Here is a 16,210-nt window from a genome sequence, read left to right as displayed (position 1 = left end):
GGGTTGTTTATCATGTAGGCGTCATTTTAGATGGTTTTCAGCGCCTACATCATAAATGTAGGCACTTTTTTGTGGGAAACACCCATGTAGGCGCTGTTTTGGCAGCGCCTACATGGTTTTCTTGTGGGCTGCAAATAGCAATGGCCTTTCTTTAAAGAAGTTCCTGACTAGAAGATAAAGTAATTTCATACTTCATCCTTTTTTCTTGGATCCTCTACTTCCCCCAAGTAGAACTCTTTCTCAGGTTAGTGACCTTCCAATAAACCATCAGGTTAGTCACCTTCAGAACAACTACAGGTTAGTGACCTACATCAACTCATAGGTTAGTGTACCTTCAGAACAACTACAGGTTAGTGACCTACATCAACTCCAGGTTAGTGACCTCTTGAATAACTACAAGTTGGTGACTTTATTACAACCAGGTTAGTGACCTCCATATCACTCTTCAATCAGTTACCTTGAAGATTGAAGGGAAGCCTTGGATCCAGCTTCTAACAATCATATTATAATTAAACCCCTCTGAACCTCCTTTTAAGGAGTCATTTAACTGTAGTCTGTCTGGATTTACCCAAACAGACCAGTTCCCCTCTTCCCTTTTCCTCTCTTTTAGCTTATAATTTTATTGTAATACATTATATTTTGAAATATAACCTTGATTATCTAAAATTACCAACCCACCTTGCCATTTTAGTGAGCCCTGAGTATTCTTTTGAATACCCAACCCTCACACAGGTTGTGGGCGCACTCATATTTTTGTAGGCACGTTTTGTTTTGGTTTTTTTGTACCTAGGCGCCCTTTGGCGCACCAGGCGTGTTTTCTTACAAAAATATTGCTGAAGGCCAAAAAGATTGAAATGTCTACACCTGTTCCCATTAGTTAAGTATGGCAATAATTATTAACAGTTGAAAGAGATTCACATATTGCCAAATTTCAAGTTTGTGCCTGCTTCAAATTCCCCAGGCAGAAATAGTTTGGGACAATTTCAATCTAGCCATAAAGCATGTGCAAAGATTTGTACAACAGAATTTTGCTCTATCTCTGAAGGTTGAAGGCAAAAAAGGCAATAACAGAGTTGTTGATGAGATAGTAAAAATAATAACATGGAGTTGAGGATGGTTGGCATGCTGAAAGATGATAAATAAAACATGGCCAATCAATGGATTGTAGACAAGCTGTGTTGACCAGATGATAACAAAAATGCTGACAAACAAGATGGCCTTTTGTTGGCCAAAAATAAGCATAGGCAAGGTAAACATTGAGGCAACAGTGGCTTGAAAAGCACCTACCCTACAAGCAAAGTTATGTAAAAGCATCATTGAAAGCACTGCAAAATTAACAAAGAACATCAAGACAAAAAGGACACTGTTTTTAGACAGAAAAAAACAAAACCAAAGGGCTAAAACGTGATTGGGTTGAACTTTTGATCAAAATAAAGAAAAACACAAAAAACATAGAGCATAATTGGGTGAACAAAAGAACCTTAGTTCAACTGAATGCACCCATGATCAATTTCAGTATTGTCCAAAGCCATCAAGTTTCAAAGAGACTTGACAAAAGCCACAGAACATGAGGAGATTTGGTGTGGTAAATGCACCCAGGAACAATGATAGCATTGTTCAAGACTCCAATTGAGATGGAAAATAGACTTTCTTGGAAAATAAAGTAATTGGGAAAATATCAGGAAGGAAACCCAAACATGGACCTTTTTATAAAACAGTGTTGAATCAATGGATTCACAAACAAAACAAAATTGAAGAAATTTACAACAAATGGGAATTAGTACATATACCCAGACCAGAAAACGGGCAACAGGACTTGGCTCTGCAAATCTTTGATAATTATATTCATTACAAAAGACTTGATTTTACTGTTTGGGAATAATTTAGCTTTCAAGATCAAATTTGGTGTCACAGATTTTTCACAACTAGAGAACATGCAGGCATGCTCACCACAGTTTTTTGGTCCCACGACTTATCCGCACCTGCTCAAATTTAATGAAACATGATTTGCTCTCATGTCCCAATGAATACAATCCATCAAAAGTAATAAACTTAAACCAGTACAAATTGCAGCAGCTTGCCATGTGTGACAGAAATCCAAGGCTTCCTGAAGTCCAGATGTAGTGAGTTTTGACCTCAATGATTGGGGAAGATCAGAAAAATCAGGAGATGTACAGCAGTGCAAGACTTGAGATTTAGGTTGTGCTGCATGTAAATGGAGGCAAAGACAAAGATGCCAAAACAGAGATGGAAAACAGAGCATTTGTTAAAAAATTGAAAACAGTAAAAGAGGCTGATTTCTATATTGAATCAAGTAAGCAGTTGAATAATAGAATTTAACTAGCCAAATTGGGCGGCGGGCGCCGCAGTCATCATATGGGCTCTACTGGACTCAATCCACATAGGATTCTTTTTCAAAGACCTCTCCAGCAGGAAAGCTTTGTTAGAAGTTGTTTGTAGGTGAATGCAGCAGAATCACAGTGCCTGTGGAGGGCGCCTTCAAAAGTACAAAGGCAAGCCTTTGTACTTGCTGGAGCCCCAGGGCCAGACATCAGGGGCTCTCTCCATGGGCACTGTGAATGTATCTCATAACCTGTTGGACATCACGGTAGCAATTTTGACTAACAAAGTAGAAATGACAGCCCAGGTACATTACATGCAGTGTGTCCGCCAGAGCCGCTCTCAAAGTTGATATTGTGATGTACTACAAAGGAGCCCCTTTGTAGTCAGCAAAATTCTTGACATCAAGAACGGCTCTGGCAGATGCAGTGATGTTTACGGCAACCAAAAATAAATCAGTTGGATCTAAGGGAGGGCTGGTAAATTGTTTATTCTGCCAGAAAGCAGCAAAGGAATGGGGTAGGGCATGGTATAAAGGCCATACTGCTTGTGAGGTCTATAGGTGGTGAAAGCCAAAATTGAGAGGAACGGTGGTGATTTAGAGCAGAGGTAATTTCACATACCCTTGGAGCATGTGAAAATATCCTTGCCCTAAACCTAACCTCTAACCCCCTAAGAGCATCCGCACTCGTGCGTCAACTCAGGTGCAGTAAGGTAAAATTTAACGCAACTGCAGGGCCTTTCCCACACTGGTGAGAAATTAGCCCTGCAGTAGTTAATTTTTGATCAGTTTGTGTTAGTCAATTGATAAATTTACCAATTGACTAACGCATGCGTTATCCGACTTGCTAGCCTGTCATTATCTTTTCAAGCACACCAACTTGAATTCTCTTGACTCGCAACATCTGCATCAATAATCAATGGCGGCCCACAATTCAGGAGTATCCTTTATGCCATATTGATATTGTTCTACTTGCCTCCAAGTCATAGTCCTACTCCTTCTTCTATAATCCTGATTCTGATTCCGAGTCTTACCAACCTCACAATCTTCTTCATAATCATTTCAATTCAAATCAAACTTTGAATCAATCTTAAATTCAAATCTACCTAAAACCTTTTTCTTTAAAATCAATTTATATTGAATCTTTTTGTTTTGCATCTCAGTAGGTCAATTAAGGTCAATTTTTAAACACATTTTAGATTGGTTGATGTCAGTTTGTTATTGGTATTTTAGATAGATCAAGATAAATTCTTGTTGATTGGTTATAGAGAGGGTTTGGATCAATCTAGATCAACTCTTCATTGTTTGGATCAATTTTAGAAAGATTTCAAAGATCTCTTATTGCTCGGATTGATTTTAACCGGAGTTCAAATCAATTTCTCTATCTCATTCAAACTGTGGAACTATGTCAAACAATCTTGATCGAATGCACTTCTTTTTTCTTCTTTACAAACCTCCCTGTGCCAACCATCCAGCTGTGATGAGATCACGAGTTGATTTGAATGAAATCTTGTGCTCTCTCAAGTTAGCTTGAGAAGGATGTGCTCTTTGCCATCACAGTTTATTGAAGGAAGTCAAGTAGATTGGGTGCACTGGTGGATTGTACAAATTGGAGGGTGCTTGATAGTTTGAGCTTGTAAACTTTGTACCAGTGTGGAAACTCACATTATCTTCCAAGTTAAGTTGACTACTGTGCAAGTAATTTGGCACAAGTTTGAAATTTGCTTGAGTTAAGTAATTTTTTACTCAATGTAGCGGTTGTTACCACATGTGAGCAAGTCAACAATGGTGAACAAGTGTGGATTCTCTAATGGGTTCAATATTAGAGTACATGAAGTATCATTTTGTCTCATTGACAGGTACTCATTTTGGTTTGTCCCCCAATATATGATGCTTGTTCAACTTGAAAGATATCCAGAATTCTCATGCTGTACAATAATTTTGTCAATATTGCAAGCTTGTAGTTATCATCTCTCATTATCCCAATGCTGTGACGAATACCACTGTAATCAATTTTTCTGTCAGTCTTCAGGACAGTATATAGCCATTGAGCAGCAGGTTCCACACTGATTACATAGTGTCTGCACTGCAACACTCCTATCATGACCAAATACCCACACTTCTTGGACACCATCCACCCAAATAATTTATCTTACAATCATCCTCAATCTTACATAAATTGAGGCCCAGTTTGATTTTGCAAAAAAAATCAATGTTCTAAGACTCTTCTGAGCACTTGATAGTCAAAATAAAGTCATCTGGCAATAAATTACCCTTATTGTATAGAAAAATTGTGTTTCATGAAAGGACCCGGTAGGTTTTCAGACTGGGAAGGACTAAGGTCATCCACTATGTGAACTGAACTTGTCATGATTTGTGCAAAGAAAGACAAATTTCACAAAGCAAATTTTCATGGGAAGACTATCAATTCAATCTTAATGATATCTCTTCCAAATGGTCGCTGATAACATACCCCTACACTCCCATAAATCCTTTGGTTTTACCACAATATTCTTCACATCAACAAATCCCCCAAAGATTCTGTAAATTTCTTCTGGCTTCATGTATCACATCCAAGGTGTTTTCCAACTTGTAATTCATTAAAACAAAATTTTTAAGTCTGAATATCCAAGCAGATTGTAAGCAGCATCTAAGGTACGTCTTGGTGCGGAATTCCATGACTGAGTGGTTAGTGCTCAGGTGCAAAGAAGCCCGTTGCAGGTAGCAAGAAACATCCAAGAAACAGGCTCCCAGAGGTAGCCACATGGGAAAAAATTCACTTCCCACTCAGAAGCTACCACCCTTGCACATGACCAGTCATAACTGAGCACACCACAAACACTCAGCATCTCAATTCAAATTATATTCCATTTCATTTCTACAAATACCACCCTGCCCACCCAGCAATGTTGGACACTGCTAGGTTTGCAAAATGAAGAGAGTTTTTCTCTCCAACGCAAAGCAGACGGCCGCCAACAGCGCCCCACCAAACAACTTAAGCATGTCAGCTTAGGGATGACACACTTAATTCTGGATGGTGTTCTTAAATGTAATCCATATGCATCAAGCTAACAAACAATAAACAAAATGGAAGTCATCAGCAAAAGAAACCAAGTGATATCTTAAAATCACAGATTCAGATCCACAATCACTGTGAACATTAATCGACTTCCACAAGTGGAAAATGAATCCCCCACGGGAAAACAATTAATCAAAATCCCCAGGTTGGAAAGTGAATGCAAAATGATTCTGAATTTTTCATGAGCAAAGAGGAGATAGATCAACTGAGCAGTTTCAATCCAGATCAGGGTTAGGGTTTGGGAGGATGGGACAAATAAATACACCGGATGTCAATATGCAATGTAAAGTGAATTATTGATCTCAATGAGGTGTTAATATGGCGGAAAATCATGAACATGCTTAGTCTAAGAAGTTATGTGATAATGTTGCGGCAACACTAAGCTGAGTATTTGAGGCCTTGTGAAATATGCACAAGTCTTGATATTTTCACATATTACATAGAAGTGGATGAATATGAGCATTGATGCATATGTGTCCCAAGAACCTTTGCTCAGCCCATTCCTTTTGCAAAACCCGGTCAATAGATTAATACAGGCAAGGCATTCCAAGTTTGTTCTACAGCACTATGAGCATAACCCCAGTGGGAATTTTCCACGGAAGCCATGAAGATGATTCATAAAAATGCTCAGCCTGGACAAGGAGATCCCATGCATATATTTCTTCATCTCAATGGGCTATGTAATTGTTCTGACCACAACCTTGATTGTGCTTGCTTAGAAGGATGATTTTGCACATATACCATGCTGAAAGTGACTGGATTGAAGCTTTATCCATATGAGAATCTAAGTGAAATGCTACCATTGCTTGGACAGGACAATGTTAAATGAAAACAACTAGGTCAAGGAGAGTTTCAGAAGCTGCATCTCAATATCATTTTTTGATCTGAGGCACTCTTATCACAGTCCTTTATAGCAATTAACCCTGACCCTAACCCTAAGCAGTTGTAATTTTGGTTAGGGTTTGGGTTAGGTTAAGGTAAGAGTGCAGAAAAATGTATATGCTTAATACATCACTAAAAAGTACTTGATGGTCATTCACAGTAGTTTTGGCAAAAAGACACCTCCCATGAGGTCACACCCCACCCCATTCATCAGTCTCAAGCACCTGTGGCACCTCTATGAAGTGACATACAAGCCCATGGAAAAGTGTGCTACACCGTGGGCGATCAGCCAGTATTTGGCTCCAGAGCACCTCAGGTGACCTGGAGCAGGTTTTTATCGCACTCCCAAGTCCATAAGTCATCAACCAAAGCTTTCAAAACAATGTGTACAGCCTTTTCAGAGCTCTTTCTACTCATACTCAACCTCCTTACTCAAAAGTTTTTGCACATCCCTCGTGCAGTTTTGACAAGGACCCCAGAGCGCTCTGGTTACCTTCCAGAGCGCTCTGGCTACCTTCCAGAGCGCTCTGGAACGCCCTCAGAACGCTCTGGAAGGCAACCAGAGCGCTCTGAAAAGTACCCGACTGCTCTGAAGCGTACCCGGCCGCTCTGGACACTGCCTTCTACCCACCTCAATACCCTTTTCTCACAACTCTCAAGCACCACAAATCCCAAAATCAAAGCATGAAACACTCTCGACTCACCAAAATCAAGCACATCGGTGGACACAGCTCATAAAAGCAAAATTGATATGTAAGAAACAACTCATGTATAATTCTCATGTCTCACAAAGATGCACATATTCTACAAATAGCTGACCCTTTACAATCTTCTCATTCCAAATCTTCCAAATCATACAAATCATCCTCAATGTTGAAATCAATATAATTATTGTCTTCACCAACAATTTGCTCCTCCTCCATCTCCGCATCGTCCAAAGGCTCTGCTTCAAGAATTGGAGCTTGAGCAACGGTTTGCCAAACCTGTCGTGCTCTTATTACCAGGTCAGACCATTGAATGTGAAGTGCCCTCTCTTCTTCCGCTGATAGCTGACAGTATTCACCGGTGCGATTCAGAATGGTTGCCATGCCTATATTCCAATTCATCCACAATCGCGAGTGCCTTTGGCACAGGTGAGCTAGCAAAGACTGTAAGACTTCTTTACTCTCTGACAAACAATCTGATAATCGTGGTCTTACTGATCCAACCACTTGCATCATCCAGCGATTTTCAATTAGATCTGGGTTATTGTCTACACGATTTCAACATTCAATGTCAGAAGCTCTCACTCACATGAACAGAATATGTAACTACTTACCTGCGAGTGCAATCGCCGTGCACAATCCCGAAATCTTTTCATCAACATCAAGGGCCCACTTAACTATCTGCCTACATTCTCGGCTCAAGCGCAAAAGCTCATCCTGAGCATGTGTCATAGAAAGGTAAGCTTGTATGCCATCTTGTGTATTTTGGTCAACTGCCCAGGCTTCTCCTGGATGAGTCAGCTGACCAAGATCCCAAAACGAGTCATACACCGTCAGGCCTTCTAGAATATCGAATGGTGGACAAGCAATGGGCGAAGGTTGAGGAAACTCGGTGTTGAAATTAGTTACAAGACGATTAAATGTGTTGTACTTTGACTTGAACGACACTTTCTTTTCCCTTACAATCTTCTTCATTTTTTGTTGAACTCGGGTACCTAAACACATGAAATACAGTATCAATTGAATGTCATGATAGGTTCAGAGATCATTTACTCAGGGAGTTGAAATTCACCAGCACGTCTATCACTAAGTTTTTGTAGGCTGAACACATCTATTTTTGCCCCATGCAATTTGGCCTTTGCCACTCGAATACGGATGAGACCACGTCCTTTAGGAGCTAAATTCAAAATGGTAGATCAAGGTGAACCTCCACTGTGGCAATGAGCAAACAATATCAAGAACTTACTTCTTGCACCAGGGGTGTCGCGATACTGGTCGCCTCCCAGCTCCTCGACAATAACGTCAATCCTCTCCCTTAGCGATGTAATCCTATTGGGAAGGTGAGCCAGCTCAGCTCGGTCAGCGGTCGTTCGGTCACGAGCCCTTTTCCCCTGTAAAACAGCAAGATCCTCCCTAAAATCAATCCATTGTCAGTAACAACTTATGTACAAGATTTCAAGGCAACTCAACTCGGCTTCTCGGAGTCGTTCTTCATATCCAACTAGCTTATCTAGCTTTGTGGTCAAAGCTGCCGAGTTATCTACTGTAAGTTCCTGTAACTGGCATTCCCTTTGACGATTCCATTGTTCGACAAGGTACTGTTCAGTGTATTGAGGGTTTCGATACAAGACTTCCAGCTTAGACCGAGATTCCATGTACAGCTTCCTGGCAGTCTTTTCCCGTGATAACAACCATTTCACTACGTAATAGGGATCAGTTGATGAAAACTAGTTCCGTTTTGTTCTATCACTGCACTTTTAGAACTTACCTGAGTTGGTACGACCAGCTTCATTATGATGCTGGGCGCGCAAATTTAATGCGCACAGTCGATGGGACTTGGTGGAATACCTCAAGGCACTAACTAGGGACGAAAGTCTAGACCAGATACGTTCCATACCCTCCCCATCCGATAAGCCCCAATCCATATTCAATCGAGGATTATATTGCAATTGGCAAGACCACTGATGAACAAATGCATGGAACACACTTGTTCCGAACATCAGTAAGTCTTTATCCCGCTGTTCTGCAAACAGTTCGCGCTACATGGAACAAAGAATACCAAATGAGCAAAGATGAAGAAGATATCCATTACAAATGCTGGAGTACTTTTAATATTCCTCTTTCCATATTGCAGCCGATATCATAAAGCACAGCATATCGCATGTCGTGCTCACTTTGTTTGAATAGCCAGTCGAGCATGGCCACAGGAAAGTGCCCTCTTTTGAGCAATACATATGTCAGACGTATACAGTTTCACGCCAAGAAAATAAACAGAGCACACTGAATGGCGATACAAGTGTGTTTTTGAACTGACCTCTCGCCACTTTGGATTATGTTGATAAACTTCAATGCTTGATCGTGTCTACATGCCATGCCCATTAAGCCAGTCTCATCATAGGCTGGGAAAGTCTGCCGCCCGCGAACATCATCCGCAGCGGTATGTTGTTCACTGCAAGGATGCTGTGTGAAAAGGTGATACACAAAATTAGTTTCAAAATGCAATACCATTGCGTACAAACTCAAGAAATGGGAGACTTACAATCACATCCTTTGCGCCCGCTCGCTGGACACCCATCTTGGTCTCCCAATACTTGACTTCAGTGGGTGCCATAAACAGAGGTGGGGTGATGCCAGCTTCCCCTCTCCACCCAGCACTAGCTGCCTTGTGGCGGCGGTGTTGAAAGTTTCCGTCGAAACACACAATCACATCTGGCTCGGACGCTCTCTTTCCTGCAACTTTTGGTCCAAAACATGGCGGACAAGTCGAAGCTAGATGGTCCCCGGGGGTTAATTTGAGGGCTTTGGACGCTAGATCATCCTGTAACCGAAGCATATCTCTAAATACATCAACAGCGGCAGAAAATCCCTTTCGCCAATCACGAGACTGCAAAGATTTCAGTTTGGTGATTTGTGACATGAAGTTTCAGAGGATGACTGACCTTATCGGAGCCTTTGATCAACAGTAGAGAATTACGAGCATCAAGATACTCGTCTTGAGCTTCGACAAATGGAGCCAATCGCACACTACAGTGCTTCCATAGAATATGATGATATCGTAACATTCGAATTGAGAAAGCCGTGCGCGGCTCCTTTGGAGTACCGCCAATGAACCCCTGACGAACTAACCGCACTACATCAGGAGTGCATTTGCAAACCTGGATTGTCATCTTCAAACGGCCTTCCCAGTTCAGAAACCATCAAATTCAATCAATAAAAGTAAGTAAACATGTAGGATTACAGTCTATCTTGAACTTTAATCTAATCGATTATCAAACATTGTTATTTAAGACAAAGGCGCTCACCTAGGAAGTCAATGACATCAATCTCGACGTCCTTCAGTTGCCAGGTGGAACAGATACACGGAGTGTTGTAATCGTGGTTCCAAAGCAACGGGTCAGCCCATTGAAACGTGGCTTTGCTACACGGCATGAACGCCAAGAACATAGCTGGCACGACCTTGTTCCAGTTAGCCTCCTCACGAAGGCATCTCTCTTGATATGTTATACTACGATAGTAATCCGATCGATCCATAGCATCAGGTTGTACTTCCTCGTTTCCAGATGAGTTGGCGTCTCCAGGTCTTACAAGGTCGTCGTACAAAGGTTGTTGATTGAATTGGTCTTCAGTCAGAGGTCCTTGTAGCGGTTCTTGAGCTGCCGGAGCAGCTGCGTTCAAAGCGTTCAGCCGGGGCCGTGAATCCTGGGCTTCTTGGGCTTCCATTGCGGCCAATCGAGCACCAATAGCGGTTTTAGGTGCACGAGTAGCTGGTTTGGCTCGCTTGGCCTTATTAGGCAAAATCTCCTTGCCTGGCATGACCATCGTGTGTTATGATTATGTTAAGGATGATGGTAGTTTAAGGATGACGATAGTTTGTTGATGTAGGTGGTTTAACAAAAAATTAAGGACATAAAATTAGGAAGTTGTCATGAAAAACGAATTGTGTACTGATGATCAGAAAGAGTCCAATTATTGTCAAGTTATTACGTTCAATCAATCAGAAGATTGAAAGTAATAGTCTTGAACTATTGTAACTATTGCTATCGCCAAGTGGATCAGCGTCATGATTAAACATTCTGATTGGAACCATTCACGTTGCCGTGTGTATCGGACAGTAGGCAGCCGGTGACTTGCTTTTGGCTTTGATTGGCGTTAATCAACAGTGATGTCCACTGTGAATGATTAACCTGTTTGCTCAACTTCTTGCCACTTCGTTTGCTTCACAGATTTTGCAAAGACAGGAAAAGGGTTTGTCAAGCTCTCTTTCCTGCACATATATACCATACAAATATACAACTGTAAACGGCAATCATTCATGAGACCTTGTGCAAACTCAAGAAAGTGTATGCAAGAAGATCACAATTGATATTGCTTCAACATCTCTCAATTACAACATCTGAATGTTTTGTTGAAGTTTAAACAACTCCCACGGAATGCTTATGAGGACTTTGGAATTCAAAATTAAACAGCAACCCTATGTTTTCTTTGATATTGTGAGATCAACTTCAACACTGTTGATGGTGATACTTGTGATTTCAAACGCAAGTGATCAACATCGCTAAGACTGCCGAGTACATAATTTATCCTGGGTATATTCATTATTTCACTTGATTTGTTCAGAGGTCCAGTCTTCAATGTTGCTTAACACTTCTTAACATTTGAACAACACAAATGCTTGGTTGTTACTTATAGTTCCTTGAACTCTTTGAAGCTGATCACTCCAAACATCGGTGATATCCTCATAAAGGTTGAAAGTTGAACACCAACAACGTTATCATCAGTTGCTGAAAACTAAATGTTGAGAACGCACATTTGGGCTTGATGGAAAGGTTCATCGTTACAAAAGTCTTTGACTACAAAAGTCTTCAACATTGTTACTGTCTCATAGATATAAAGACAGTTAATCATTGATTTCTAATGTTACTCATTCATGATTGACAACAGCAAACCTTTCAAGCCATTAATCAACATCCAAAATGGAAACTGTTTAACAGCGAGCTTGTGAGATAACTCACTGTTAAACATTGTAACAGAGAGTCTTTTTGATTTCTCAAAAAAAGATAAATAAACAATAATCCAACCAGTAATAAAAATCATACTAATGACAATTCAAAGAGGTTCAAAAAATAAAGTTGATAAAAAAGGTAATAAAGAGATCTGGCCAAAGAGGATAAGGAACGGCAAACATAAAAGCATGAAAGCCATTGCATGAAAAATTAAAGAATAACTTATGTTTGGATGTAACCTAATCTTGATCAAATCTTAGACTCTCACTAATGGTTCAAAGAAACACATTCACTCATGGCATTCTTGTTCTATTGTTTAACTACATCAGGCTGGTAATCGGCATTGGGGGGGGTTATGTGTCTTGTGATAACCGGCAATTACACAAACAGATTATACGTTTTGGAGGTTGCACACCATGTGAAAGGGTTCAACTTGTGAAATGCTTTGACTTTACCACGATCCGGAGTTGTGAACTCGTGATCCTTTGAATTTCAAACCCATTCCTCATACATAGGCGACCTACTCCCCATAATCAACGACGTTCACCACACATTATAATCAACATTCTCAAAATGCCAAACACACGATCCGGGAAGACAGCCTCTTCCCAAAAAAAGACTCAATCCAACAAACGCAAAACCAAATCCAACGCTACCAGCGATCAATCTCAAGGGGTGACCAATTTAGGTGGACTTGATGATGAGGGTGATGAAAATGAGGAAGAAACCAACACCAACACCGACAAGCAACAAGAAAAAGTCTTTAAATCTCATTTTCCTGAATTTGATCTCGACAATTTTGAAGAGAAACGTCCATCTTGGTCAATAGTCAAGCTTTGCGAAGCCATTGTTGGACAAGACTCTCGAAGAAGCAAGGCTCCAAAGGATATTAAGGACCTTGTCAAAATCATTCGAATGGATTTCGAAAAGACCATCCTCATGGTGGCTCTGATGGCCGGAGTACCTGAAGTGGTCATATGGAACCTGGTGTAAGCAACTTTCTACCTTATCGTATCTGGTTAAAACACACAACTATGCTAAACCCGCATTGGATCTCACAGTGGCCTTGGATCGAAGAAGGCAAAGGGAAATCCTTGGATCCGATTCCTTGCCTTCTGCGTGAAATGCCTGGGTGATAAATGTAAGCTCATTTCTTCATCAACAAATATGTAGATCAACCTGCCTTCTGATACATACCTCTTGTTTGTGGTGTGCTGCTGTTTCTCTGTTCTGTATGGTTCTTTATAGTACCGGACCGTGACAACAAGGACGGTTGGGTTGATCGAAACCAAGACATGGCCAACAAATGGCACAATATGTCAGACGACGAGCGCAAGGTTTTTACCGATCCATTCTTCTTTGCCTTGGCTGGCCTACCCGATTACTCAAAGGCAATGGAAGAGGCAACTCATTCTGATGCGAATGACGAAGAAATCGACGGTGTCAATGTACAATATTGTGATGAATCAACTAAAGCACCTCAAGTTTATCAACTATCTGATGAAGACAAGCAAAGATACCAGCCCCTATTCGATAAGCTGGTCAACATTGACAAGCTTCATCTATGTCACGGAAAGCCCGAACCAACCGCATCCGTAGCTACTCTTCAGAAGAGGTCCTTGCTTGCTGTTCAGAAGGCTCATCAAGATGTAAGATTTTCTTTGCTCGCTTTCATCTCAAATATATTTAGTTTTTCACTCGTATGTTTGTTTTCAATTTTAGTTCGCAGTAACTTGCCAACAGAACCATGTTTCCTATTACCTCACAACGGCGAGCTGTGGTGGTGTGGAGGGATGGTCACGGACCTTCTCTAACGATACTGATTTTGCGAAGTGGGCGCTGACCAAAGTACATGTACCTTCAACATTCAAGGACTATGTACATGGCAAGGATGCAGCCCAAACAGTCGAAAAGAAGGCGGTCCAGCCGAGTGATGAGCGAAAAAGTAGACTCTGCTCGCTCCTCAATGGTTTGATATGTAGGACACGATCTCCTTCCCCACTATTCTCTTTCTATTCCGATACTGCTCAGCTGCTAATTTGTACCTTCTTACTGTTTATAGCTGCACAAGTGCCCGAAGAAGACACATTCCCTAAAGATTTTGACCCAGCCACCACACTCATGAAACGATGGAATTTGCGAATTGTTCAGAAACCTGGAAGTGTGCTTACATCTGAGGCTTTGAAGACTGGTCATCGGAAAGCTACGGATGCGATCATCAGAGCTTGGACAAAAGACATCGAAAGCAATAATTTTATACTGGAAAAAATTAAAATTACCGAAGCCGAACAAGAAGAGACCGAACCAGAAACTCGAGATCAATCACAAGACAATCGAGATCTTTCACAAACTAACAGAGACAATAATTCACAAGCCAATCAAACCAAATCGCAAGCAGGTAAGAGATCGAAGCCACAAGATGGACAATCACGCAAGAAACGGGTCATCCGAGACACAGACTCAGAGGAAGATGACGAAGACGACACAAGTGAAGAAGAGGAGGATCTTCCAACTGGCTCATGAACGTAAGTTTTTCATATGTACTATCGCTTATACCTGCATTCACATCGGAATTGACTCGTCACCTATCTTTTCAATATTTGCATGTATGATATTTTCAGAAAAGGTTTGGTTTTACAGAATTGTCCTGGTACCATCTGCTTGTTTTGTTTTGTGTTGTTTGATTTGAGATGTGATATTGCCAAAATCTAATATCGTATTCTCAAGGGGTTAGAATTTCACAAGTATCAAGAACTAAAAAAGATATGAATTGTAAGCGCTAAGCGCTGCTTGGGTGTTATAATTGTAGATACATGTTCGGAAAAGTGGCTGAAGAATGAAGTTAATCAAATCAATTAGTTGTGACCAAAAATAGACATTTCAAAGCCGTGGGAGGATGCAACTTTTCCAATCAACATAGATAGCTAGAAAGTGACTGAGAGTATCATGTTCAATGGATCGTATACAATTGAATAAAATAATAGAACATATCTGAGCTTGTATACCATACCCTACCATGCCATTCCATCACATACAATTTATCATTTTGTTGTTACAAATTTTTTGTAATGAGAATTCTATTGTAAATGTATGATGACTCTTGAGTTGATTCAATTGGAGAAGAAGTTGAACTCAATGGATGAGTTTTGATTTATTCGCTTTGGCCTTTTGTGATGATTTGTTACATTTCATAGTGAATATAATATATACAGAACAAAGTACAAATGGTATGACTTACAATACCTTTGATACTAAGAAACTCATGCCAAAAAAACGTGAGAATCATCGGACGATTCAAAACAGTGGGCATCGAAGGGGTAATGTTGAATAGGAGACTTGACTTTGATAATTACAAGATTGATGTAAAATGTAGTTTATTATGAGTATATCTATTGAGCGTATGATTTCTATACTCAGCGTATTGTGAGGAGGTGCTTGGTTACAGATGGCTGCGTAGGGGAATCAGCGAAGGTCAAGGGTGGACAGACTATGGATGTGGTCCAAAATTCGAATTGCCGATGGTATGTCATAATGTACATACATACAAAGGGAGTGAATATGGGTTAAGGTGGGTGAGCAAGGCGCTCAGGGCTCTCCAGCACGGTCGGGTACTTTTCAGAGCGCTCTGGTTGCCTTCCAGAGCGTTCTGAGGGCGTTCCAGAGCGCTCTGGAAGGTAGCCAGAGCGCTCTGGAAGGTAACCAGAGCGCTCTGGGGTCCTTGTCAAAACTGCACGAGGGATGTGCAAAAACTTTTGAGTAAGGAGGTTGAGTATGAGTAGAAAGAGCTCTGAAAAGGCTGTACACATTGTTTTGAAAGCTTTGGTTGATGACTTATGGACTTGGGAGTGCGATAAAAACCTGCTCCAGGTCACCTGAGGTGCTCTGGAGCCAAATACTGGCTGATCGCCCACGGTGTAGCACACTTTTCCATGGGCTTGTATGTCACTTCATAGAGGTGCCACAGGTGAAGCTAACACTACACAAAATATAATATTTTCTGGGCAGAAAATTAAATTATTGATACACAAAAATATTGAGAGGCCAGGAGAAGGGCAAAAAATAAATAAAAATATGCATCTTGTTCCCTGCGGTGAGAGCTTCACTCTCCATATTTTTCCATATTTTTACAGTCCGTATTGATCAGTGTACTAACAATAAACCTTTCTAATCATCCAATTACAACCTGTAACAAGCACTGAAA

General features: G+C 40.8%; 3 protein-coding genes across 3 annotated transcripts; 1 reads left to right on the top strand and 2 right to left on the bottom strand.

Annotated features, from left to right (window-relative positions):
- Window positions 1-7,135: 7,135 nt before the first annotated feature.
- On the bottom strand, window positions 7,136-8,661 carry MELLADRAFT_112404 (uncharacterized protein; the record flags this gene model as incomplete). Its single annotated transcript, XM_007416875.1, has 4 exons — window positions 7,136-7,351; window positions 7,502-7,554; window positions 7,970-8,001; window positions 8,477-8,661. The coding sequence occupies 4 exons, from the start codon at window positions 8,659-8,661 to the stop codon at window positions 7,136-7,138; spliced, it is 486 nt and encodes a 161-aa protein (XP_007416937.1).
- Window positions 8,662-9,094: 433 nt separating this feature from the next.
- MELLADRAFT_94091 (uncharacterized protein) lies at window positions 9,095-10,825 on the bottom strand (the record flags this gene model as incomplete). The annotated part of the gene is made up of 5 exons (XM_007416862.1): window positions 9,095-9,224; window positions 9,321-9,466; window positions 9,546-9,890; window positions 9,946-10,184; window positions 10,309-10,825. 5 exons carry the CDS (start codon window positions 10,823-10,825, stop codon window positions 9,095-9,097), a joined length of 1,377 nt encoding a protein of 458 aa, XP_007416924.1.
- A 2,123-nt stretch (window positions 10,826-12,948) lies between these two features.
- MELLADRAFT_94090 (uncharacterized protein) lies at window positions 12,949-14,532 on the top strand (the record flags this gene model as incomplete). The annotated part of the gene is made up of 4 exons (XM_007416861.1): window positions 12,949-12,998; window positions 13,071-13,150; window positions 13,258-13,658; window positions 13,732-14,532. The coding sequence occupies 4 exons, from the start codon at window positions 12,949-12,951 to the stop codon at window positions 14,530-14,532; spliced, it is 1,332 nt and encodes a 443-aa protein (XP_007416923.1).
- Between the last annotated feature and the right edge of the window lie 1,678 nt (window positions 14,533-16,210).

Source organism: Melampsora larici-populina, assembly GCF_000204055.1.
Source record: "Melampsora larici-populina 98AG31 unplaced genomic scaffold MELLAscaffold_65, whole genome shotgun sequence".
Taxonomy (NCBI): Eukaryota; Fungi; Basidiomycota; class Pucciniomycetes; order Pucciniales; family Melampsoraceae; genus Melampsora; species Melampsora laricis-populina.
The sequence above is the reverse complement of the archived record's forward strand: the minus strand, read 5'-3'. Positions and strand labels throughout refer to the sequence as shown.